Source organism: Corticium candelabrum, chromosome 10 (assembly GCF_963422355.1).
Source record: "Corticium candelabrum chromosome 10, ooCorCand1.1, whole genome shotgun sequence".
NCBI lineage: Eukaryota > Metazoa > Porifera > Homoscleromorpha > Homosclerophorida > Plakinidae > Corticium > Corticium candelabrum.
The window spans coordinates 1264657-1291701 of NC_085094.1; the positions used below are offsets into that span (position 1 = coordinate 1264657).

Here is a 27045-nt window from a genome sequence, read left to right on the forward strand (position 1 = left end):
GATATATACCATAACATGGGCAATAACGTAATTACAATGCTAAATAAGTGAGACAATTACCACATGTCTCAATTACAGTAAATGAGCTCACTAGCTAGTGTACTAAAACGGTCGAAGACGCTAGGCTAAGAGTTTTACTAGTAGCTCTATATTTAAGATAAATCAGGACAAACTGCCTCCATTGTTTACCCAGCTCAGAAATTATGCATTGATTACGTGTACTAGTATCACAATAGATAGACGTGTCATCAACGACCACACCTGACGCGGTTGTCATTGCGTGTTACCATCACAAAATAGTGTTACCGTGCGCTCTTAATTTCTGTGGCGGAGGACGGCTGTAGAGAAGGGTGGCAAATATCACTAATGATGCACCGGCTAGGAAATACCTGTCACCAAAAAGTAACTCTACAAAAGGTTTCTGTGACACCACGTTGAATGTGACATACGGTGAAGGATGCAAATCTTTCAGTACGTAGAATGAAACAACAGCAGAAAGAACTAGAGAGACCGAGGTGGCAAATCCCTTGAGAATATTGTCTGCATACTTCACCACAACACCAATCACCAGTCCACCACATGCCTACCATTTAGTAAATAATACGTACAAGATTACCTAGAGAGACAGACATGCTAGACAGCTTACTTGCAAACATATAGTAATCCATGTCAGAGTATTATAGCCTTGTAAGAAACCATGCTCCATGACAGCTTGATAATCATTGGTAAATACCCCCACCAGACCAAACAAAATACCTCCAAATGCTACAGGAGGAGAGAAAAAACACCTTGCAGTAGACCAGCAATCATGTAATAGAAACAGTATAACGTAATATGATGTAAAAACACAATATAATATGTAATATAATCTACTAACGTCATCTGGCACTTGTTAGAGCTGAGCAGTTCCAAAAACTAATCAAAGCAAGACATGTAAGAACTGCAAGAGCAGTGGAGCTGGGGCACTCGAGCTTAGAGGGATTGGAGATAGGCACTTTAAAGTATTATAGAATTGTGAGATTATTTAGTTATACACACGTGGTTTATGTGCACATTGTAGTGCTGACGTTGTACTTTCAGATTCGGGCCCCCAACCTAAAGAAGCTCCGGCACCCCTGGAATATTGCAAGCAATTGACAGCTTTGCTATTCGGTGATACTCATAGCAAATTAATCATAGCAAACAATAGTCGACCAAGCTAATAAATGAGACAACTACGGCAAAAGAAATACACAAACAGTACCAAGTATGCATATTTCGGTAGTGCATGTATCGTCAGTACAGATAACAGTCTTTGGCTCTCGTATTACAACTGTCCTTGTGGCAGCATAAACTATGATCACCAAATCAAAGTTGTTACTAATGTCCCAACCATTTGCAAGCATAACATGTGTCATCCTAATGCACATACCTTATATGTAGTGGACAAATACGTATAGACAACAATGCCAGGGTTATTCTACTGGAATAACAATAGCGTTCATACCTAGTTGAACATTTCGTATCCACAATGATTGTTTTGATCCTTTGAGGATCTTCTCAAAATAGACACCAGAAAATCCACTTGAGCAACATGCACACAAAACAGCTAGCAAACCAATAATAGAGAACGGCCTGTGTGCAGTTTGAGAATCAGATGAACTTGGCATCTAAACATATCAATAACCCAAAATTACAAGCTTATTCAATAATATCAACATTGTAATAACAATATTCACAACAACACTCAGCAAGAGTTGAAAAATGAGCAAGTTGATTTCTCCATCATATCATTATGAGACTAAGCACCAGTTGTACTCTTTTATCTTTCCAGCACTGCATTTGATTTAATTCGACAATTAATGCTTATACTATTGATCAACACTGTACTGCTACTAATAAGTCTAACATCTATATTTGCAATTGCCAAAATGTCACATTACAATCTTCTCAACATCTTGTTTTACCACCAGTGTTTTCTAAATTTCCCCTACTATAAAACCACACAAACAGACTTTCATTGTTCCATCCGTATTTGAAGATAACTTTGTAAAATATGTACAAGTAACTATCCAACCTTAGAAGCAAACCAACTTGATATTGTTCTGTTCACTAAAGAAATTAAATTCATAGTAAGAAGAACAACAGAAGTCTGTTTGAGAAACATAAACCATGGTGAAGAACACGATATCCTAAACATGCACTTGTAAAGAATAAAATAGAAAGAATAAAATAGAATCAACAATAGTATGTTTGGCATGGTATTGGACATACTAAATGGTCTTTTAATGAAGATATGTAAAATTTTAGTTGAAAGTCACAGCTAATGCAAAATTTGTCATTCACTAATATGTAACTCTTCTTCTAAGTTCTTATCATAACATCAGTTTACTGCCATTGTTTCTCTGCTTTCTAGAAGACTCTAAGTGACAATTTACCCACACATTCTTTGATGTAAGCTTATGCTAAAGACAATCGTTACCAAATAAGCATCAGAAAACCTGTTCCTTCAAAAGAGAATGATGGTATTGCTCTGCTGATGTTGGTGTTCATTTTAAAAATTGAAACAAGTGTTTCTTCATGTCTCACTCAACAAAAGCATTACTTCTACATGTAACGGTGTTCTTAAAGGACAAGAGGAATGCGTCCAACGCTTGTTGCAACTTTCAAGATGATGATCTTGGTCAACAACAACACACAACCTTTTCACGTTCACTTCCCAAATGCCTAGTAATCACTAATTGACTCAATTCTAGACAACCGGCATTTCACAATGATTCCACCCAAGTCATCCAGTCAAATCCCACCCCTAATTTCAACACAAGTGTCAAACTACTTTTTGTAACATGCCAAACTTCTCAAGGATGGGATGCATCGCTGTGACCTTGCCGTTTCTTAGACATGTGTCACATCACATCCTCTCGAGTCAAAACTTTACAAGTTTCTGCTTCATCTCCATTGTCAATGTTGTCGATCAAATGATTAAAAAGTCAGCTGCGTTGATTTCTCGTCCCTTATTTGTTTCAATCTTCATGTTGAACCCTTGCAAGTACAGGGCCCAGTGCATAATACGGTCGTTTGTGTACTTCGCCTTGTTTTGGTATTGGGGAGGTTGGTAATCTGCTTGAACCCGAAACCCAAGTCCATTCAAGTAAGGTTGAAACTTCTTGATCGCCCATATCACAAGAAGACATTCCCTTTCAATTGTAGAGTACGTTCTTTCAGTGGACGTCAGCTTTTTGCTTTGATATGCAACTGGACATGAGCTGCTATCATGCTCTTGGAGCAGGACAGCCCTAATACCAACTTCAGACACATCAATGTTCAGTACGTTGTCTCTTGCACCTCTCTCCACTCATTTCGGTCAGGTTGACCCTTCTTTGTAAGATCTGTCAAAGGCACAGCTATAGCACTGAAATTAGGAACAAAGTTGCGGTAGAACCCTGCTAATCCTATGAAGGATCAGAGTTCCCTCTTGGTCGTCGGTCACGGTGTATCATGCATCTTGCATACGTTTTCTTCATGGGGTTTGATGATACCTTTCCTGATGTGATGACCGATAAAATCCAAAGACTCGGCTCCAATTAAACGCTTTGACGGTCGGACTGTCAAACCCTGCCTCCAAAACTTGATGTAACATTTCTTGAAAAGCGACGACATGTTCCTGCCATGTAGGTGCATGAACGATGGCATCAACCACTTATGAGTCAACTGAATCCAGCTCCCAGAAAAGCTTCCTCATGCTCGAACCAGAGTAGCACCAGAATTCATCATCCCAAAGGGCATTCTCAAACACTCGTAGCATCCGTCTGAAGTACAAAAGCTGTTTACGGACATCTTCTTTGGCTACGAGAATTGCCAGTACCCCTTGAACAAATCCAGTTTAGAGAAATATTTACTCTTCCCAAACCTTTGTACTAGTGCGGGCATAGATGTCATTGGTTTGAATCAGGCAACTCCTGCCTAAGCCCCTGTAACGGTGTTCTTAAAGGATAATTATGGGAATGCATCCCACACTATGTTTCAAACGTTCAAGACGATGATGATCTCGGTTGACGACAACAGACAGCCTTTTACATTCAGTTCCCAAACGCCTAGAGATCTCTAACTGACTCAACTCCACACAACCGGGTTTTACAATAATTCCGCCCAAGTCATTCAGTCAAACCTACCACTAATTTCCTTATACGGGAACACAAATGTCAAACTATCACTTCTCTTAATGCGCCAAACTACTCAGGGGCACGCATCGCACTGTGACCTTGCCGCTTCTTAGACACGTGTCACACTGCACAAACTTAAAACGTGCATTGGAATGCATAACAATAATAATTCTTAGCATATGTTGTCACGACTACTTTGTTTATGACCAACTGAAAATGGGAAATTTACATGGTATTACCTATCGTGTATGATTACATAAAGTCAAACAAACATATTGATTAGTATAATGCACACTTGGAGTGTGTAAGAAATTGGTAAAATTACTACAAAGTCAAAATTTTACAATAAAAACAGCAAAAATTGCATCATTCTTATTTGAGAGAGGTGTTTGTCCTTGATGCTTTACAAATGTAAGGTTTCAGTGGTGTTTATTGGAAACAGGAGTTTGAAACATGGTATTTACATACCTGATGACCGGAGCACTTTTAAAGATGTCTGACCCAAAAATCTTATTATATTCCCTTCTGTAAATAAGTTCAGTGCATCATGTCATTCCCATTTGTCTCAAATACCAAAATTTGATTACCGTGGTAAATACTATGCACTCAAGTCATTGAATAATTCCTCATAAGATGTCAATCTTCCTGGCCTATAATAATCAGAGCTCTTAGCAATGAGAATCTAACATCACATCATCAACACAGTTGAATCTCTCTTAAGATGTGAATGTATGCTGTAAATATCTTGCGACAATGCAAACTCTTCAAAATACAAATCCTCTGGTCACCCTTGCTGAGAAATTAGCTTGAGTTGAATCAAGGTTGCGCATGATCTTTGTATACATATACCTTGATATCAAGTATACTTTACTGGTATTACTGTACTGACGCCATCAGCTGCAAAGATGCAGTACTTATGCCTAGACCATTTCATCTCATATTCATGCTTAACCCCCCAAAAGACAGTATTTATGTCCCTATTGGACTGTGGAGCTGAATCATATTAGTTATGCAGTCCACTCTGCAAATTTTCAAGAACTGCTCTGAAAGAATGGCCATTGATAGCAGTTCCAGTTGCTGTGAGAAGCATTGTGGCACCTGACACATATTTATTTGCATCAGTGCTCTCTGACCATGCAGATCTCTGACCCTCAAATCATTCTTTTGCAGCAGAACTTCTACTCTAGAGTCATCCAAATATATCAGTTTTTTTAATATACGTGTAATGCTTGCCTGTGCGACCAACTGTAACAGAATTGTCAAATTGCAGAACATGGTATATCTGTGAAAATATGCTACATTTGTATGCTATGAACAACTACATGCAGTGTCAAATACTTTACATGAGATATTGCAGTCACTCACCTGCACCAGTGCAACTCCAATCATCAGCAAAACTAATGCCCCCCACTGTACACGTACTAACGACTTTTGCAGTAGAAAAACAGAAAAAATAGCTGTTGTCAAAATCTTCAACTGATAAGTTACCTGAAGAATACACTACCATTGTCCACGTATCATCGGAACACACAATAAACAATACCTGATACGTGGCAGCATCCAACAACGACAATGCAATGAAGAGAAGATTGTTTTGTATTGTATAAAGGATTGCAGGTATGCTTAGTTTCAATAATTCTTTCGGCTTAGTAAATACTTCTTCGTTCAATAGTTTCCAAAGACCTAATATACTGCTTGCTTCGAGAAAACGAATAACAACCAGACAGATGAACATCTTCAAAATCTCAGCTAGGAACACCGCTGTTGACGAAAGATAGAGACGGTCAGCGACTCCAGAAGTCCTCGAGTAGCGCATTGTCAATACAAGAGTTGTTGTTTGAATGACTAGGACACACAGACTCACGTATTTGAGGGACACGCTAACCGCAGAACCGACTGAAACCGACAAAGAATTCGTATTTAGAGGCGGAAAGAAGACCAGATAGAAGATATATCGGCTACTTCTGTTAGCTCTAACCTCGAAGGGCAGGTACTAGTGTGCTCATTACTTCTTGTAACGTTTACGTAACCACTACATCAAAAAATTTAGAACTACATATCTAGGTCCCGTATAATCACGTGGAAGTTGAATCTCTAGAGCTAGGCCAATAGTTCCGGCACTTGATCTTCCATTGAGTGAACTGTCTCTTTTACACTCTTGCACCACGTGGAAAGCCTGTCAGCCATGTCTTTTATCTACAAAAAAAAAGAGAAAAGAATGACTTTCACCACAGCAATGCCAACAAGCTCAGTCACAGACTGACTTGAGATAGATCCAGGACTCTTGGTTGCACCCAAGTCATATTCACTTGCTTACTAATTTCATCAATTGAACCTATTGACAAGAAAAAATTCTTTCAGTTTATTAATCGACCATTTTGACAACACACTGCAACATAACTTCAATAACACAACAACGAAAAACAAGAAAAATTGGCATGACTGGGCTGGCAATGTAAGCAAACCACAAGCATAAATTTTTGGTACAGTAGAACCTTGATAGTCCGTACAGCCCCGTGCCAAGCTCCGTTCGGATTAGTGAATTGTTGGGATTATCAAAAATGCCAAAACGTGTAAGCTTGGAGGTCCAGACTTTGCCTCGAACACCCAGACACAAATGTCATATTTGTGGTAAAGGACACTGCTGCAATGACTACATATACTTCTAAATAACGTGATAGTCAGGATTTAAAATAGTAAGATACGTGCATTTGCTGAAAAGTAGATAACCGCATGCAGCCCAATAGGATCTGGGTACGCAAGGCAGGGCGCCAAAGGTAATTCGGATTAGCGAGGATTCGGATCAGTGAGGTCCGAGATTAGCGAGGTTCTACTGCACTAGCAATTATAGAATTTTTAACTCAGCACATTTGAAACCATAAAACCCAGCCGTTCACAACACTTTTCACTGAACTGTACTAGCATCCATTAGATACGTAACTAAATCTAGAAATATAGAAGTTAGTCAGAGAAATAATGTTGATCCTACAATATAATGTGCAAAATATCTAGGATCCTCATTAAGTAAGTCCCTAGCTGAGTAAGCTCCCCATCATTTAGTTGGACTAAACTCTACATTTTTACTCATTTAAAGTGCTAACTAGCAGCACGTGGCTGACAGGTTTGCTAGCCTGATGTAGGCGGGAACGGTCTGGCTTCGCGAGACTAAGCCTTCAGTGCCTGTAGGAATGACTCATTTCCACTTCCATAGGCCTTAGACCACCTGTTGACCATATCATGATAGACTCGAGTTGTCGATTTTGACAAATCTCATTCATGGCTTTGTCTGTGTCAAAATAGCTCAATATGTGATCTACAGACACGACCACAGATGTATTGGGTGCTGCAATGGTAGTTCCCTGCCTTTCGGAATTGTCTCTTCCTTATCTTAGCCTTCAGTGATCATCTTCAAGTTGTTAGATTGCAGTACTGCATGTTGATCTTCATTGAGACCTGTCATTAGCTATTTTCCCCACTGTCAAGGATCTATATGGCAAGATTTCCAGTTTGACTTGACCTCCCTGTAAAGGTGTTACCTCCTTTAGTTGTCTGTAGAAGACAGTCTTCAGTATTCTGCCATCATTCGTATGGACCAAATGCAATGACTAACAAAGTTGTCTTCAATACCATTCATGTTGCAGATTCTAAGAACTTCTGAATTAGGTAACAAATCTTGCCATCTGATACCAGTAATCTTGCATACATCATGTGAAAATGGTCTAAACTTTTGACATGCCTACCATATAATGTCCACATTTCACAACCATATAGCAATGTTGAGATGACAACACCACGATATACATTCAGCTTAGTTTGCAAATGTTACTGCCACAATCATTTTGTCCATTTTCCCAAGCTGAACTGGCGTTTGTCATACGAGATGAATCTCTTTGTCCATTTCCAGCTTTTTGACACAATGCTTCAAGATAGAAAACACTAATCAGTCTTCAAAAGTGTGCCTACCAAAGTTGTCAACATCATCAAGTCCTTATAAAAACATGGCTGCTCGAGTGGTTGATAGTGGTGGATTGTCTCAATCTTTCATGACAACAAACAATACTAAGCAAGAACGTGTTATGGCGCCACTTTTGTTTAACATCTACTTTTCGTCAAAAACTGTGAGAAGGGCATTATATCTAGTTTACACCGACAGTGGCATATTCAATCTTTGTAGATTGTCAGCAGGTACAAAAGTTAAATATTATTATTAAATTAATTAAAGAACTGCTGATTATGAGCTTCTTTTGGCAGATGACTGTGCCCCTCTTCTCTTACAGACTGGAGAACATGCAGATCATTGTGGCTCGCTTTCTAATGCAGCTTGCAGGTTTGGTCTTGAGATTAGCCTAAAAAAGACAAAATTGATGGTTCAAGTTAAACCTGGTACACTTCCATTGAGTAATCAGTCATTACACTCCATAATAATATACCACAGTAGCATTGACGGTCAGAAGCTGTTGATAGTGTTGATTAGTACAGCAACACTATAAGTTAATTAATCATGTGGCAAGCTGATATAACATCTATAGATGGGTTCTTTGTAATGTACAATAGAACCTCGCTAATCTGAATCACCTCCAGTGCCCTGCCCTGCATACTCAGATCATGATAGGAATGCTGAAGCAACTTGATCTAGGTCGTTGCTGCATTAATTAAAGGATGTCCACGGCTGAACGCAAGACCAAGCTGCAATGCCCACACAAGACTTTAACTTAGCTTACGCGAATCAGCAGCAAATAAGCAATTATGTAGTTAACAGCAAATGAATCACAACCAGTGCCCTGCCTGTCCCATGTAGTTGTTGTAACCGTGACCTCACCACAAACAGGTATACATAACTGTAGAGTCCCAAATCTAATATTGGACATTCTCAAATATGGGACATTGGCACAAAGCTTCAAAGCAAGCTACCTCTTTATTTTTTATATCAAAGTAAAGACTGATCATTCATAAATCATTTCTGTTACATTCAAGCTACTCGGTTTAATTTTTGTACTGCCACAAGCTCTTTTTCGAGAAAGGGTCTGATTCTCCAATATGGGACAAGACCATCTAATATGGAACAGCTGCTAGCTCTTGCTGAACAAAGCGTCTTAATCATGGATTGGGTATTCAGTAGTTACACTTTCACCAAACAATCTTGTGTGTTGCACCTGTTTCAGTGGAAAAGTCCCTAACAAGCAAAGTTGTCCAATGTAAAAATCTATTCGCAAGTGAATGTGTGGCATGAAATGCAGATCTGGACTTCATACTGCTTAGCAATACAAAGGTGGCACAATATTGTGCAGCCCACCCACTTCCTATGCCAGTGTAGGACGCCAGGTAAGTTAATAAGCAGACCTTAAATCATATTTATATCAACAATCTTCGTGAGAGCATCAAAGCAATCTGTATTAAAAGGGCACGCTCGTGCTAGTGCATTTGCATTTCATCGTGTTTGAATTAGGTGTACTAATTCAAACGCTCAGTAACCGTGAAGTCTTAGGTGCTGTAATTTGCACTAAAAGCAAAGTTGACTGAAGTCTTTCTACAGCTTGAATTGGAAGGATCAAGACGTCGCAGTAAGAGGTTTCGTTAAACCGTGTCTAGCAGATAGGCCTTATAGAGATAGTTCTCAAAAATTTCCAACAAAAATCTCGATTCTACAAAATTGAGGTTGCTATGTTATGTACAATAGCTACAACGCAACAGCTACCTCACTTGAGACCAGCTCAAGTGAAAATGTGTGAGCCTGAGCATGCCCCTTTAATCAGCTAATTAACCATTAACCTAATCAGCACTCCTTACAGTTTCTTGCCAATTAATCTGTACAGTTAACTGAATTTGTAAGTTGCCAAACTTAAGTAAACAACGGTTAAATGTAGATGGATACTCTACCTTTGACTAATCCTAATGACAAGGCTTTCATAACCAACAGCTCAACCTGGAAAAAAGGGAAATATGTTACACAACCAACTGAAGCCTATGACAATCACCAACCTGACTGATTGGAATACGAGCTGCCTCAGCTATTACTTCAAAAGGAATGCTTCTATTGGTTGATGGTCTTTTGAAGGTCAACTTGACAAAACATGTTTCGGTTTACAATACGAAAGTATAAAAACCATCACTCACTTCCATGACAGAAAGTAATTGAATCTTCTGAAACAATTTTGTCTCATTCTTGACAAGATCTTCCTGCAAGTCATTCCTTTATTATTTTCCCTTAATTAATACAGTTCTAAATTTAGTAATACACGCTGCATATACTCCATGTATACAGTCTAGTAGTACAATTTATTGCAGTGTGAAATTTACCAAAGTTCACATTGTCTTTTTAGGTACCACTATTACTCAGTTGAAAATCTTATAAAAATATAAAACTTATCTCAAGTCATGCCAAGTCCAGACTTGCGAAAGTGACAACACTACTGCTCATTTATGCCAACACACAGACAGTTCTTCAAGCACAAGAGACTTTAGTTCCACAATTAGTCTTGCACTTTCCTACATGTATTAGATTTGAGATTCTGGTCATAAACATTAATTTACACATGAAAGAATTTGTGTTAAAGTTGATGTTATCACTGCTACTAAATAGTTTGGCTAAAGAGACTAGCTACATTGCATTTTTGTGATCATAAAAATTAAGAGAGACACACTTTACAAGTTTCCAACAAGTATTATTTCAAAATATGTACAAAACTACTAGTTAAGAATGAACTGAGCACACTGTCCCTACAAATCAATTAATTAGATCTGATCTAAATTGACACTGTGTGCAGCTATTTCCTTCTCTACTTGAAACTAATCGGCTCAGTTTGCTTGATTTTATCATCTTGCACCTCTACCCAAATATAAGCCCCAATGCACGAACCATAATACAGAAATACTAATTCCTAACTGTCTTAAATTGTTTGACCGCCCTAAGATTCTATTCATATTTGAACAGGTACAATTCATACTCTTTAATGACGCAGAACAAGAGACCACAACAGATCATTGGAATAGTAAGTATTGCCTGTAATTACTAAAGTACTGTAATGCGCAACAGAAAAAGACAACTGTAGTAGTGTATTATTGTGTCTTGCATGCTGAACATAACAACATGACCACCCTCAACCATTGCAATTAAGAATTCTGATAGCAATACACTCTTGAATGTTACAAAGCAATGTGTTTCATGCTATGTCACATTAATAGTAAATATCAAAGTGAAATTGGCAACCGCTACGGTAATCCTGAAAATTATTGTAAAAATTTTACATTTGTACATTTTGCAAGTACAGTAAATTAGCAAATTAATAGCTCACTAAAATTTACCACTATAAAAAATTTCCCACATTATAATATTCAGGGTTCTAGGCAGGATTTTTGGATGGCATATAGTGGTATGGGTGTGTCACATAAGTCTGACACGTGGGTGTGACAGGTACGTGGGCGTGGCATGTAGTTCCTGTGCAAATTTCTGAAACAAAATTGGTTTGGGGAGTGGTTTAGGATACCTACACTGTACAGTACCATGCTCTGGTACAACGCTATAAGAACCTGTCTCATTACTATTACTGCAACAAATCCAATTACAATACTATAGGTGTGCAATTAGAGACTCATGATTGACAAGTCCCACCTTCTCCCTCATTATCACTCTGTTGATAAACAGTTCAAGTAGTGAGTCCCTCCCCTTTGTCTTCTGGAGACGGAGTGCAAGTGTGCATGTGTGGTGTACAGTACACGCGTGGTCCATATGTTGGAGCCCAGTAGCAGGTATGTTGAAGGCAGGTATGTTGAAGGCAGGTATGTTGAAGGCAGGTATGTTGAAGGCGTAGAATCCTGATATTACATAAAGATAAAGCACTTCCCTTGAATGCAACTATTATATGTACTAGCAACTGCTAGCCAGTTAGTAGTATACAACAAACAATGAGACTAGTCCACTTCTGTCATTAATAAGAAAATACCTATGCCTTTGTCGACCCTGTAAACCTTTGTACAAATTACAATGTTTCTCTTGTACAAGTTCAGCAGTAAAACACATCTACCTTATCACAAATTTAAACCACTAAACTATAGCAATGAGATAAGCAAACAACTGTATACGATAATATCTTTCTGACTGCAGCAATCTATGTACTGAGACCATGAGAAGTAGTAAAAATATTAACAACTTCTGGTATACTAAGCTGACAATGTCATTATAATGCTGATTTTGATTACAAATGCAACAACAACAACAACAACGGTTGTAGGAGTTCCAACTCTAATGTGAAAAATTGGTATTGACGTGTAAGCAGTAGCTGGGTAAATTATGGGTAATTTTCAAAGATGCTGAATACAAAACCTATGTTCATAACCTGTTTCTGCCAATGACTCTTTAGTAATTCAAACTGACCAATATCACCTGCAAGAGTAACAAATATAAAAACGCAAACTTCTTATATGTTAACATAACTTACCACTATTAAAAGCATATAATAACGAAACTAGCCAATCATTTTCTGTGCCTTTCAGAGATTCCAGAACAGGATGTGCTAGCTAAAAACCAATATAAATACATGGCCACACACACACACACGCGCACACACACACACACACACACACACACACACACACACACACACACCCTAACACTAACCCGCTGCTAAAGAATCTATAATTCAGAGCTACTATAAATCATCTGAACAATTTGTTGCTCATACAATTTACAAATAAATCTAAAATTTTGCACAAAGCACCCATTTACGGTGCCTCCCTTAGTATGAGGACCCTAGTGCCCAACCTATTTTTGGACGCTTCAATTAGGGTGCCTTTGTCAGTGACAATTATTTTCTAGGAGGACCTAACTAATTAAGCTGAGACTTGCATCATACACACTGACTTGTGTGTATTCCTCCAAGTACAGCGAAGATGGACTAGTGTTGAGACTAAAAGGTGATAATTGATATCTTGTGAAGAGTACTTTGCCAAAATGCATGCATGCACCTGCCTGTTTTCCCACAGTCATGGTAACCATGCCTGTAGTTTGAGGCAGGCATGTTGCTGTCTTTATCTACGCTGTTAGTCTCCATAAATGGCAACATCACTACTCCCCTGAGTAGCTAAGACATACTAGGACTAGTATTATGCACAATGCCCCATTGGCTTTCTGGTGACCAAATTGTCCTTGTTCACTCACTAAATTCCAGATGTTAGTCACCAATGGTAAATAAGTGACTGGGAATTTAAACCCCATGCACGCATCCACACACACACACACACACACACACACACACACACATACACACACACACACACACACACACAAACACACACACACACACACACACACACACACACACACACACACACAAACACACACACACACACACACACACACACACACACACACACACCAACACACATACACGTTTTCACTAGTGATCACCATACCTACAACAGGAGATCAAGCGTCACTGTGACAACAAACTACAACAAAAATAACATGGTTTTCTTTGACTATTGTCTAAATTAATTGTTCAAAATGACCATCAAAAATATTTCTTTCTAAACAGCAAACTTTAAAATCTATTACAATGAAATCAGCAGTTGCTAAACATTTAATTCTTAGATAAACAACTTATCTCTGTAATTTTTGCAAAGACATACTGGCTGCATTTGATTTAAGCGATTCTGTGGTTCTGGAATCTAGTTCTAGAACTACGGAATTCGGTTCTGAACTGGAACAAAACGAACGAACTGAAACAACACCAGAATGGCTTTGCCTTTTTGCACAAGTTCAATAGCTAAAGCTATGGTGAAACAGAAAATCCTACTCAGTCAAGTCTTGTCTCCATTTCTATCAACAGCAAACAAGGTTAATTTTTGCTGAGGCTTTCAATGACAAAAATGAAGAGCTGACCTTAACAGTGTCCTTGTGGGAATCCTGTGTTTTCAAAAATGTTGAGTTTGCATTGATGGCTTTGCAGAAGTTGTACCTAGCGCAAACGTCTGCTCCGCCCAAGGGAAGGACAGTTCCAACTCGTTGGGCAGAGCAATTCTAACGAATCCAAGTCTCCACCAAGAACTGCCAGAACCTGATTCTGCAGTTCTAAAACCTTGGAATTACTTAAAACAAACAACAGGTTATCGGTTCTTCAAATCCAGAAAGACTGAATCGCTCCAATCGGACACAGCCACTGGTCTGTGACAGAGCTGAACACCTCTATTCAGCAAGTTTATTTTGACTGCTACAAAAGTGTTTTAATCGTAGCTCCAATACCATCATTATCAGATGGTGCTAAACCACAACACAAAAACTGCCAACTACAGCACTCAATTCTTTGTTTTAATGAGCACACTTGACCCAGGAACCTCTTCAGGGTTTGTTCTAGTGCTTGTAATGTTGGATGTATCAGCTTAACTGTAGTTCTGATTTTTAACTACACGTACTAATGGAATAACTAAGTTGTCAATTTCGACAAATCTCATAAACAGCTCAACACCTACACAAATGGATAAACACACAAACAGAGACAAACCAGCTCTCCAAAGTTATAAACACCATCTCCAAGAATAGCTGCTATCCCTAGTCTAAATGCTCGTTCCTGCTGATCTACCACTGAAACACCAAAGAGATGAACACATGAAGATGCAACGTACATTTTGCATTAGACCAACCTGAAACATCAACCAAGTCTACACATCCAAGATATCGTAAAGAATCACGATAATAATCAGCATAAGAAGTTGTCTACACAATACATAAGTGTCAAATTACATATAGCTACTTCGTTGTAATCTAATCAGCACAAAAGTACCGCATGAAATTTGCTGCAGAGATTGAAAAACTGAGCATGTATAAATGAAACACTCGACACAGTATCAAGCATAGCTTCTGTCTCTTCAATGAGTTTCTGTCAAGAAACAAAACAAGAACAAAGTGACTTTGCCATACATTGTAGGTACAGTAGAACCTCGCTAATCCAAACAGCCTTGTCCCACAAAATTGATTTAGCTGTTTAGACTACTGAGTACACGGATGAGCAAAACGCATAGGCTTCAAATCCCTTCTTAGGTGTGCTGTTCTTCTATGTATGACAGCTCTTTGTAAGTTGACAGCTTTATTATGCCTTGGTGGGCATCCACAGTGAAGGCATACAGTAGTCTGCCAGTGTGTGTGTGTGTGTGTGTGTGTGTGTGTGTGTGTGTGTGTGTGTGTGTGTGTGTGTGTGTGTGTGTATGTGTGTGTGTGTGTGTGTGTGTGTGTGTGTGTGTGTGTGTGTGTGTGTGTGTGTGTGTGTGTGTGTGTATGTTGCTAGATTTTAACCAAGAGCTTCTATGCATAAGAACTGACACTGCCGTGAATCTTGCATCATCGATTTGCAAGATCAAGCTTTCTTCTTGAGTTATGTGTGATTTGTTATGTGCATTCATTACCGCTGTATGTAATTGACACAGTAGATTTTAACAGCAAAATGGGCTTCTTTGGTATGAAGTGTGGTTTTCTTGGACTTAGAAGTGATGTTTTTATTCATGGACTTCCAAGATAGAGCTTTGTTCTTGACTTATCCGTGATATTTGGTGTGCATGCACAGTAGAAGTATACGGTATTTTAGCTGCCACACGTGTTTGTCATATTAAAGGGGCAGTCCCACAGAAAAACAACCTACACTCCAAAAATAGGTTTTAATGAGAGAATTTGAATGGTGTTAGTTTTATGTTTATATTTACATCCATTGTTGAACTAAAAATCATTGCTTTCTGCAATAAATGACATCATTGGGTTCAAAGTTAACAAGCTAATGACCGTTTAGTGGTAAGTGTGGAAAGTGTACCAGACTTTCATTTGTGTTCCTCGCTAGAGTGAGACTTGCAGATTTCTCTTTCTGGCTCATATGTAGAGGGTGAAAGCTCCATCTTTTACCAGGCAGAAACAGTGGCACGATGAGATCAGCTATGGTATCAATCTTTGCTCGTGACAGGTATCCATACACCCATGCACCCCATACGCCTAATGCAATGAACTACTAGCGTAAGTAGGGTGTATTGCAAGCAGAAGAACATGTGACTACAAACTACACATCCTTAGCTTGTGTACATAACTTGCAAACATTCTCTTTCATATATGATTGTGTAGTGCGTCGGCAGAAAGCACAAGAGCTTAGATCCTGCCATCTAGAACAGACCTGCACACAAATCATGACTATAGTTTCAGTAACCTTCTAGTCAACGCTGCTCTTTATTGTTGAGATTGAAACCGGAGTTTCAAAGTCCATGGAAATCATTTATAGTTCAACAATGGAAGCAAATTTGGACATAACTAACGTCATTCGGATTCTCTCGTCAAGACCTATTTTTAAAGCCTAGATTGTTTTTCCGTAGGACTGCCCCTTTAAACATTGAATGTCCAGTTGACTGCACAACAAGGCACTGGCACCACTGGTACTTTCATGGCCTTAGCAGACCTTATTACAGTAGGACACCACTTATCCGACAGCACAGATTATCCGACGGTGCATGGCTTGTCTGAACTGCAAGGCTGTGTGCACGCTAGGATATACGATTCCTGTGCATACAGTACTGTATCCGTGATCCACGTGTCGTCAAATTAAATGTGAAGCTCTAGAAACGGTTCTTCAGTACCTGGAAGAACAACCTGAAGTTTCAGTAAGCACAATGGTCCTACTGAATGGGCTGGTGCTGAAAACTACAGCAAGAAGAGTGAAAGCATTGATCCAGACTAAGATTAGTGGTTACTTTAAGTCTTGACAGTTCCCATTAGTGTTCTCCCTAGTCAAAGAAGTTGTACCGTATTAGTTGTTACATGTACAATTAGATGTTGAGCTTCTTTAAGTATTCTGCAGTCGTTTTTCAAAATGCGTCAGTTATCTGACGTTTTCAGTTATCCGACGTCCTTTTGGTCCCATGACTGTCGGATAAGTGGTGTCCTACTGTATTATCATTTCAATCAGCCACCTCTTAATTAAACTGTTGTAGTTCCAATTGTTTCTTCTTGACACTGTACTTTTCCATAGCAGCAGCATATAATGATATACAACAATGTGTACAATGCATCCAGAGTTGCTATCCTTATATCGATCGTTAGCAACAATTGCTAACCTCTTATCAATCGTTAGCAACTTGTGTGCTAGCTTTCCCAATATATGGAGTTTGACATAAACAGTGGCAATAACTGAAGGCTTATGCACCTTGGAGTTGGTTTCAAAATCTGCACTCGCAAACATAGCACCAATGACCACCCAGAGTAGGAAAAGTTCCAATTAACAAAGTTGGATTAGCAAGGTTCTACTGTGCAAATAAAGAAGCACCAAAGTGCTAAACCCTCGTCTGCTAGCTTAGGTTACAAGAATGGATATATCATATGTCATAAGATACAAGGTCACATGCATGTCACTAGACATCACATGCCGAGACATGTTTGTACAGCTGGCTGAGAAAGGACAGGCAGTCTTTGTGCCAAATAGCTTCATTTGCCTAAAACTGCCAGAAACACAGCTGAGTACCCATAATGTACGAAAACTAACCTAATTTAATGAATGTATGCACAGAAGGCATGGTGAGTCATTGGTACTACAATGGTATTACTATAACCCTAGTGCATGCCAGCCTTTGGTTAATAATCCAAAAATATCTTCTATAATCATAAATGCTATTTGTTTCCTGGACTAAGAATAATCAAAGTAATTGCTAAACACTAACTGGTCCCCTTTCCAAGTTTCCAGCAAACTATTCTTGTCTACAATCATAGTAGTGTCATGTGTCAAAAACTGTCATATTAGTAGCTGTATGTATGTGTTGTGTATTCTCTACATTCGTATACGTCACCGGTGAGAGAACACCATTATTGTGGTGAGATAAAAATATAATTATAGTAATATACTCTTATTACTATAAATACATAAAACCAATACGATGTCAAGGCACTGCCTAATCAGAAAAAGTAGAAGTAAAGTTGTTTTAGATATTTATTCTTCACACCACCAAATATGCAAAAAAGATATAAACAATGTTACTTGCAACATGTTGGTTTCATTATGTTGGTTGTTGGTTACATGGTAATAACAATAACAATGCAAGTTTTATCGATTCATTGAGTGCTGTAATACCATTGTAATACATCAACAGTAACATCAGGCTACCGCACCAAAACACCGAGAACAAAGGAAGCTTCCTACCCAATGCTACAGCTATTCCTCTGGGCATTGTATTGTATATAAAGTAGTTACCCGTGTGGACTTTGCCGGTACCGTGTGATCAGACTCTTTGACTTTGTGCAGAGTTTCCTGGGACGACTTATAAAAGATAATTTGTATTAGGTCACTCTACAGATTATTCATTATGTGGTTAATTGTAACTGCTTTGTTTAAATTGAAATTGAAAGATGCAAATTGTGTTGGTCATACTAAAGTTTGCTTCAGAGCGTCATTATGGATAGACTTCAAAAAATAACTATACCTTAACATCACCTAGATTTCCCTGCTGCAGTTTGATGGTCCCAATTGCTGTGTTGCAGAGCACCCTTGCTTCTGTATTGTCTTTCACCTATCATTAAAACTAAATATTCAAGAAGACATGTGCATTACAGTGTAACAAGACAAACCTTCTCATTGATTCGTTCAAGAAATTCAACAGCAGCATTAGGATCTAGCACAACCAATTCAGAACACATTCGTAGTATGCAAAGTAACTAATTAATTAATCACTCAGTTAGCTCTTAGCTATAATCTTTGATCATCACGAACAAAGAGCGAATATAAAAATTAGTGCCACGGCAACTTGCATATTACTTCAATAATGCTTATCATCTAATTCCCACCTTTTCCAAGTGACCAGTTACAACAGCAATGTCCCATGCACTGCCAAAACATGCAAACGTTCTGAGATGATAAACTATGTTACTACCGTACAAGATAAAATATTGGCTGGAATTATTTTGGTGGTTTACTAAGAAATTTACAAAAAACATATTAGCAGATTTTATTTTGGCAGCTGGACATCGTTGTTGAAAAATAGATACCGTATATGTACGGGATTTGCCACCCACTACAGCTGCTTTCGTGACAATCATATTTCCCTAACTTAGTGGTCTCCACCTACTGTCTAGTGACAAAGAATTGTTGTGTCAGCACAAAAATCGTATCACACGTGACTCCACCTGCTTCATCGATAGCTTCACGACCTCATTCCCATGTTTAACCCTCCTGTTAGACAGAGTAAGCACAACAGACGGCAAGCAGGGGTTACCATCTTGTGATCATGATGCCTGATCACGTGGGTGATGAAGTCAGCATATCCTGGTGGCAAATTTAATAACGGATTTTATGTTGGCGCTCGCTGAAAAATCTGCCAATCTGTCAAATACATTCCATCCAATATTTCATCTTATACAGTATTTCGGTTATATAGATCCACTGTCAAGATATTATGTAATTTTAACAAATAACTTGAGCATCACAGGTCCTAACCCCAACCCTAGCATTGTGTCAGACCCTCCCAAATTGTGGTTCATCTCAGAGTCTCTCCCCTAATGTTGTGTCATACAGAAACCAGGCATACAGCGCACGGGGATCTGGTACGAGGCTACCCAACCCAAGCAGATCAAATTATTAAAAACTAGATACATGGCCCGTCCTTCGTACGGGCAAGATACTGTAGTGTAAAGATAGGTCTGTGGACACGTCACGTGCAATCTTTATTGCGAGGTCCCGGATTCTGAACCCGTTCGTTGCACGGGCTACATTAGTAGGCGAAAGTTACAACTATAGATGTGTGGGTGTTTCTTCCCTATATTTGCTGCACATTTTACTGGTACTAAGTCCTAGCAGTATGAAGAGAGTAGCACAATGGCAACACATGCACGTCAGTAGCCTAGGTATCTGACTCTCTCTGAGCGTGTTTAGTGGCTTTTAAAAAAGCCGGTTTTTAAAGATTTGGTGGAATACTATCATTTCACTGTAGTGCTTTTGCATACACATCGTTTTCGTTTTTTCTTCAAGTGCATAGACTAAAAGACTCTCAGTTGTTCTTCATGTCAACATTCACTGCAGTGCTCTATGATATACTACATTTTTTGTTTTTCGCTCCGGTGCGTTGATAAAGAGGCTGCTAGGTTTGCCAACTCTTGAGCACCCAACGTATAGTTGCCCGTGCGAAAAGCAAGGTGTTTGCAAGTCTAACCCAACAACTTTCAATGATTGACCTTGTGATTTATTGATGGACATTGCAAAGCAAACTTTTAGTGGAAACTGCAGTCGTTTAAATTGAAAGGGAAGGTCCGATGGTATGAGTAGTATTCTTGGTATGAAGATGTCTTTTCCTTGAGCTTGTCCTGTCAGTATGGTGGCTTCAAGAACGTGCGGCAAAATCTGTTTAATGATGAGTCGTGTTCCATTGCAAAGATCGGGAGCATCCAGATTTCAGAGAAGCATAACAGGGCACCCCACTTTCAATTTAAGATTATGCGGTGGCATGCCAGGAAGGTCTAAGGAATTTAGAAACTCGGTTGGATACTGCACAGAATCCGACATGTCTACAACTGTGTCAATAGACTTTAGCAGCTGTTCTTTTCCAGGCAATTGCATAAGAAGTTTTTCATTGATTTTGCTGGTCATGTCATTTCTTGATGCAAGGATGGTACGCTCGCACAACCACTTGTGGTTCTTGTAGTTTACAGCCAAGTTGGGGAAGACTTTTCCGCTAAGTGCCTCTACACCGTTAACTAATTCTCCACATCCGGGTGGTATGGTTACCAGTCCGCTCTCATCAGCAGTCAGTTCGCCGTTTCCAATTGATAGCAGCATCGATGAAAACTCTCCCGCTGTTGCGTCTCTTTCAAGATACACTCTCATGTTAGTAGACAGGGTGAGAGTTTGGACTTGCTGCCATAGAAAAGAAGATTTAAGGCAAGCTGAAAGTTCATCTGCCGGGGTTCCCTCTGTATGACTGGCAAAGTTTGCCGAAAATCACCAGCAACTAAAACGGTTACAGCGCCAAAAGCTGTTTGTTGTGTCTCTCTGATATCTCTTAGCGTGCGATCAAAAGCCTCCAGCGCCAGCTTGTTTGCCATTGTGCACTCATCCCACACAATCAGCTGACATTGCTTTAGTATTGTGGCCATTCCTGTACCCTTAGCGATGTTACAGGTTGGCGTCTCCGTATGTGCCAAGTTTAACGGAAGTTTGAAAGCTGAGTGGGCAGTCCTGCCTCCGGTAAGCAAAGTTGCGGCAATTCCTGATGAAGCAACAGCAACAACAATCTTCTTTTGTTGCCTCACCTTAGCAAGTAAAAGGTTAAGGAGGAACGTCTTGCCTGTGCTACCAGGTGCATCTAGAGAGATAACACCACCAGATCCACTCTGCATGTTGTCTAGGATGACGTGATAAGCCGCAGCTTGGTCTGGCATCAGTAATGGTTCATTGCTTGATACGTACGCTGTAAGCTCATCTTGGTCATAGTTGGTCTCTCTGATCAAGTCTCTGCAATTGCATACTTGCTGGTCTCTCTGAGGTGTCGGCAGACCATACGTTCTAAGCTCGTGGCCTCCTAATCTAATAACTATGTCTTCCAGCAGTATGAGTGCTTGGTTGAAGCAAGGTCCTTGGCTAAGATTGTGATAGCGCACCTAAAAGTGGAGAAGGAAAGGTTAGAGTTGCAGTTGCTGTAACCTGTAAGTTTGTAGGTAACAAATTCTTACCTCAAGTAGTATGTCTTCCGCTAAGCTCTCTTTGTGTTTATCCCACAGGCTTTTTGGGTTTCCCAGCCCACACGTGACGATCATAGTGCCAAACAGATTTCTCAGCATGCGGGGAGAGCGACCGAGAGCAGCTTCTTCTAGAGTTGCGCTCCAGTGACCTTCATCCTCCAACAAACCCCTTATCGAGCAAGCTTCTCTGAAAGTTGCACACTTGAATTGATTGACCATTCTAAGATCTTCATACGATGTCGGCCCTCTGACTATGTGAAGGAGAAGGCACAAGCAATAGCATTCAAATGCGCTTGGGTGGATAGTGTACACTCTACCAAGAGTGTCGCATGACTTGATTCCTGGATGTCCTTCCACGTGGATGCCCTGGATGCGTCGTTTCCATTTCTTACTGGATCTGTCCCACCTGTAGTATTGTGGCACATCGCAATACAATAGAGTTTTGGCAAAGTCGTCTTCTCGGCAAAGGTCGAAGAATGCTGTCAAAGTAGTTCTAGGTGGCTCTGCTATTCTGTCTCTTACGTTGTCTTCGGTAAAATACACATGTTGCCCATTCTCCAGGTGCACGTACAAATGCTCCACTGGTGGATACCTGTGATGAATCGGGAAGTCAAGAATACGCCATGTTGCTTCACTGCTGCATATGTATCTTCCAATCTCGTACCTTGAAACCTCATCCCTCCTCATTTCTTGCCGTTCAAGCCTGAATACTGCCTGATCGCTACCTTTGTTGACGTATTTACATATGTACTTGATCGATTTCACTGTATTGCAGTATTCAACATTAATGTGCGCATTGAAGATCTTGGACAGAATAGGGCAATAAGGGACCACCCACTTGTTATCAATTTCCACTTCGTTGCAACCTGAGATTGTCACTTTTGCTGTAAATCCACCATCTCCCGCCTTTCTTCTGCGGTAAAGTGGGTACCCGTCGTGCCCTGTCTGAGTCTCCTGGAGAAGCTCTCTTGGATATCGTTTCGTACACTTGCCGTCTTTCATGCATGGCGACTTTCGGTTTAGTGCACCGCATGACCCATGGATCATGTGCTTCTTGATGATGTTGTAGAGCACTGAGTCTTCTTTGGGCTTGGGTATCTCTGCACTAATAAATAATAGGGTCGACATCAGCAGGGTGGAGTTTCTCTTCAAGCCACACCAAGATATGCGAATGGGGGAGGCCCCGCTTTTGCCACTCGATGGAGGACATGTGACAGCGTGTTGTGCCAAAGATGGCACCGTTGATGAGCAATTCCATTAGCTTTTTAAACTTCAGGCGAAAAACTCTGGCCAGAAGATCGTGTCTGTTCTGCGATGTTTGTCCTCTCATCAGCTCATTTTTTATCTCTGGCCAAGAGGGGTTGCATGTAAAAGTTATAAAAAGATCAGGACGGCCATACTTTCTGACATATGTCATTGCATCTTGAGTTTTCTCATGCATGTACCTGGGACCGCCAGTGAAAGAAGATGGAAGAATGACTGCTCGTCCAAGGTCAGTATCTTGGCTTTCCTGGGCGAGAGCATCTTTTAGGTGGATGTAGCTGTCGACTCGCAATTTGCTCTGATTGTGGCGTACGTAGCGGAGACGTTCTCCCTCAATCTTAGCGTACATATCGACTAAAAACTGATGGAAGAGGTTTTTGGTTCTAAGTAGGTGGTTAAAAGTGTTGGTCCTCACCATGATTCTGTAGGCGTAGAAGTCCATAGCGGATACTTTCTTGTTGGTAGGCAAATCTGTTCTTGGGTCAACTTCACGCAGTTCGAAATTATATCCATCTTCGCCGCGACAGAAGAGTAGCGGGTACTGAAGCGCATCGTAGGATCTGTGGGTTTCGGCGACTCGTTGAAGCTGGTCGTTGCGCTTTTGCAGAACAATGTCACGCTTGTTGAATTGTTGGCCAACGATGAGAACAGCAACTTCATCTGTCAGTGGAGCGTTAAATCGTCTTGGATGTTCCATGGTTGGAGCTTTGTCTGGTCGAATAACTATGTGGTGCTCTGGTAGGTCCATCTTCTCTAGGACAGTCTTGAAGCTCGCCACATAGTTGTTTACGTTGTGGAGCATCTCCTGAAGAGACAAAATAATGTCAATCTTCACACCAGGCACAGCTCTGCATCGTGTCTCAGCTTGTTCTTGTTTATCACCCATAAAATAGATTTGCAGAAACTCTGGGTTTTCTCCTGACCGAGGTTGCATGGCACCAATTCTGTGGTAGATCTGGCCCTGAACTTTAAAGGTGGGCATAAATCCTGGTAGACAGACTCTTTCTGTACATCCAAAGCTTGTCATCTGGAATGCAGAGTTGTATTTTCTGATGTTATTAACAAATTGCTTTGAATCGTGATTCTCTAAGAGAAGCAAAGATTTGAGCAGCTCGGGGATGTTTGAGATAAGAGGCAGATTGACTTTCCCATTTGAACAACACATTCCCGGTGCTTCGCCAACCCATTTTAGGGCATGGCAATACTGACACTCTTTGGACATTGCCCCAATCTGTACATCAGCATGTCCGCTGTAGTCAATCGATTGGTCGTAGTTAAAAGCTCTCCTCTTCCATCGTTCAACTGTTGGTTTTGATTCCTTCTTACCTCTGAGTCTTGCCTGTCGCTGATCTGGTGTCTCTTCTTGGCGTGCTCGTGCAGTGCCTTCTCTGTCAGCAGACGTTCTTGCTTGTCGCTGCTCTGGTGTCTCTTCTTGTTGTGCTCGTGCAGTGCCTTCTCTGTCAGCAGACATTCTTGCTTGCCGCTGCTCTGGTGTCTCTTCTTGTTGTGCTCTTGCGGTTATTTCTCTGTTGGCAGATAGTCTCTCTTGCCGCTGCTCTGATGTTTCCAACTCTCTCGCTCTGGCTGTTCTGTCATTGTTCATGACTAGTCTCAACTCACAGCTAACGGCTGTTTCTTCAGCTCTGTTGTTTCGTATTCTCTTCGCAGCGGATGTGCGACGGCCAATTGCTACGCGTTTTGGCCGTCCCATGTCGTTAGTAATCGATTCTTAAATTGACTCATATGCTACTATCACAAATCCCGCGCATTTTTACAAAACCCGGATGTAGATAGCTCACGCATGCATGGCTATGTCCAAACTACGATTAGTTAATTAATTAATTAAACTTTAGTTGGCACCTTGCTCCAAAGGTCTCTTTTAGTTTACTATGAACGTTCAAACGTCAGCAAAACTTTGCTCTGGCACGCAATTGTCTGCAGCTACACGTATTCGCGTAGTATGTAGCTAATTAATTAAACGGTAGGTTTCTAGAAACGTTACAAACGGCACATTTAGTTGATTAGCGAATGCATGACCCGTCCTTTTAGAGGCAGAGTAGTGTTTTAGCGGAAGACGCGCGCAGTGTATGGACACGTCACGTGCAATCTTTGTTGTGAGGTCCCGTATGTGCTGAATGAATTCGAATCTTGCTCTTCGCGCTTGTTTCGATAGAAATCAGAAATCGACTCACTCCCCGTGTAGCGCTTGCTCCAGAAAATGTGTAGGTTGTATTCGGTGCAAATGCAATCAGAATTTGGAGAGAAACGAAAGCGCTAGAAGAGTAAGTTTCGTCAGCAAGAGATATTCGATTGCTCGAAGCTTTGCAAAGGACGACGATGCATACAGTCTACACGGGACTGGTGCGGGCGTGTGTTCAAATGAACTGCAATGTGTAGCATCTGCGTCGTCGAGAAATTTTACGCGTGGGTCGATCCCTTGAGAGGGGACCCGGTGCATTATTTTTTTATTTTTTTACGCAAACCTTCCTCTGTGCGTGCCGAGTGTGCGCACCGATTTCGAGTGTGCGTACCGATTTCGAGTGTGCGTACCGATTTCGAGTGTGCGTACCGATTTCGGTTGCGAACGGACAAAAGACGTGGCCCCCAAACGCGAACACACACACACACAGACAGACAGACAGACAGACAGACAGACAATTTGAGCTTTATATAGTAGATTAGCAACTAATTATACCTCGTTTACACTGGCAGTTGAAGAACAGTTCTGAGAGTCTTAGAATAGTTCCCAGTAGCAGTGTAAACACCCTGTTCCTGTGGTGTTCTGTCCCAGAACAGAACCCAAAGAAGAGAGGTTCCAGAACCTTCTCAGAATAGTTGCAGGTGCAGTGTAAACTCTCCTGCACCCCACAGTACCGAAGCAAGCGCATTTCTTCCTGTAGCCTCCCGGATATCACTATGGCAGCATGGAGCGATCACGAGACGCTGAAACTGATCAAATTATGGGGAAAGATGCGATCCGACGGCTCTTTGAGTCTACATAGTCATAGGCACAAAGAACCCAAAGAAAACATTGCAAAAGACATGAAGGCTGCTGGCTACACTAGAAATCAGAAACAATATTTTCAAAACTCTCTGTTGCTTCTTATTGGTTGCTTGAAGGTGAACAAGTAATAGTTAAAGAACAATGACTCAAGACCTAGCAACATGCGTTACGTCTTCTCTCCTAAAGGTCAGGGACATCGAGTCATCAAAACGAAAATCTGGCTGCACTGTAAATGGGCACCAGAACAGCTCCCAGAACAAATCTCAAAACTGTTCCAAAGAACTGTTCCCATTAAACGGGGTATAAGTACTATTCTGAATGAACAGATTAGATTATCAAAAGCTACACTGTTCTAGACAGGTTAGTAGTAAACATTTCTGCTGATGCTGTCAGAATTCACAAACAATATAATGCACCTTCAATGTCCTCTTTGACATAGAGAATAATCTCGACAAGAGACAGAGCGTTGATTCTGCGAACACAAAAAAACACAATGTTGCAGTGAGAGCAGATTTAATGCAATCTCTGACTTTCAACCCACCTGTGTTCAAAGTCTGACAGAAACTTTTCATACAACTATTAGGCAAGACACCGAGATTATGTGAACCGTTAATATTCACGATATCGTGCATGTGCATCTCGTTACCTGAAGTAAACCGTTGCTTCTTTGGAAATAGTCACTTTTAACAAATTCTTTTAGTCTCAAAGTAAGCTGGTGCCACAGTCTACCATGAAAGAAAAAAGCAGCAGAGTGGCACGCTAAGCTTAAACACCCCAAAAGGAGTCCCTATCACTTACTTTCGAGTATAGAGATCTTCTAGTTCGGCCCAGGCTTGAGCGATGTCTGCTGACTCAGCAAGCTCCTGACGTTCCGTCAGATAATGTTTGACCACCGAGCTCATGCCAAGATCGTTTCCCCTTGGAACCCTTACAGTGAAGATAAATGCCTTATTGAT

At 40.4% G+C, this 27045-nt stretch overlaps 2 protein-coding genes across 2 annotated transcripts; both read right to left on the reverse strand.

Moving 5' to 3' along the window:
* Positions 1-11: 11 nt before the first annotated feature.
* On the reverse strand, positions 12-6222 carry LOC134185836 (UDP-N-acetylglucosamine transporter-like). Its single transcript, XM_062653717.1, has 7 exons — positions 6121-6222; positions 5686-6038; positions 5508-5630; positions 1487-1649; positions 647-765; positions 450-583; positions 12-389 (listed from the first exon to the last, which is right to left on the reverse strand). The coding sequence occupies exons 1-7, from the start codon at positions 6146-6148 to the stop codon at positions 290-292; spliced, it is 1020 nt and encodes a 339-aa protein (XP_062509701.1). The 5' UTR covers positions 6149-6222; the 3' UTR covers positions 12-289.
* On the reverse strand, positions 6086-27024 carry LOC134185835 (26S proteasome non-ATPase regulatory subunit 13-like). The gene is made up of 16 exons (XM_062653716.1): positions 26888-27024; positions 26736-26814; positions 26631-26665; positions 26506-26561; positions 18721-18764; positions 18576-18662; positions 14918-15013; positions 14778-14850; positions 14639-14718; positions 12578-12656; positions 12476-12522; positions 10257-10319; positions 10122-10202; positions 10020-10065; positions 6407-6477; positions 6086-6338 (listed from the first exon to the last, which is right to left on the reverse strand). The coding sequence occupies exons 1-16, from the start codon at positions 26989-26991 to the stop codon at positions 6243-6245; spliced, it is 1137 nt and encodes a 378-aa protein (XP_062509700.1). The 5' UTR covers positions 26992-27024; the 3' UTR covers positions 6086-6242.
* Between the last annotated feature and the right edge of the window lie 21 nt (positions 27025-27045).

Excerpts from the sequence above, each read along its gene's own strand:
- LOC134185836 (XM_062653717.1), bottom strand. The coding sequence starts at position 6,148 with ATGAGCACACTAGTACCTGCCCTTCGAG. Across the intron at positions 6,039-6,120 it reads ACTAGTACCTGCCCTTCGAG|TCGGTTCTGCGGTTAGCGTG; the intron begins GTTAGAGCTAAC and ends TGTCGGTTTCAG. Across the intron at positions 584-646 it reads GGATTACTATATGTTTGCAA|GCATGTGGTGGACTGGTGAT; the intron begins GTAAGCTGTCTA and ends ACTAAATGGTAG.
- LOC134185835 (XM_062653716.1), bottom strand. The coding sequence starts at position 26,991 with ATGAGCTCGGTGGTCAAACATTATCTGACGGAACGTCAGGAGCTTGCT. Across the intron at positions 18,765-26,505 it reads TGTCAAAGAGGACATTGAAG|ATCCTAATGCTGCTGTTGAA; the intron begins GTGCATTATATT and ends TGGTTGTGCTAG. Across the intron at positions 12,523-12,577 it reads ATTATATGCTTTTAATAGTG|GTGATATTGGTCAGTTTGAA; the intron begins GTAAGTTATGTT and ends TTACTCTTGCAG.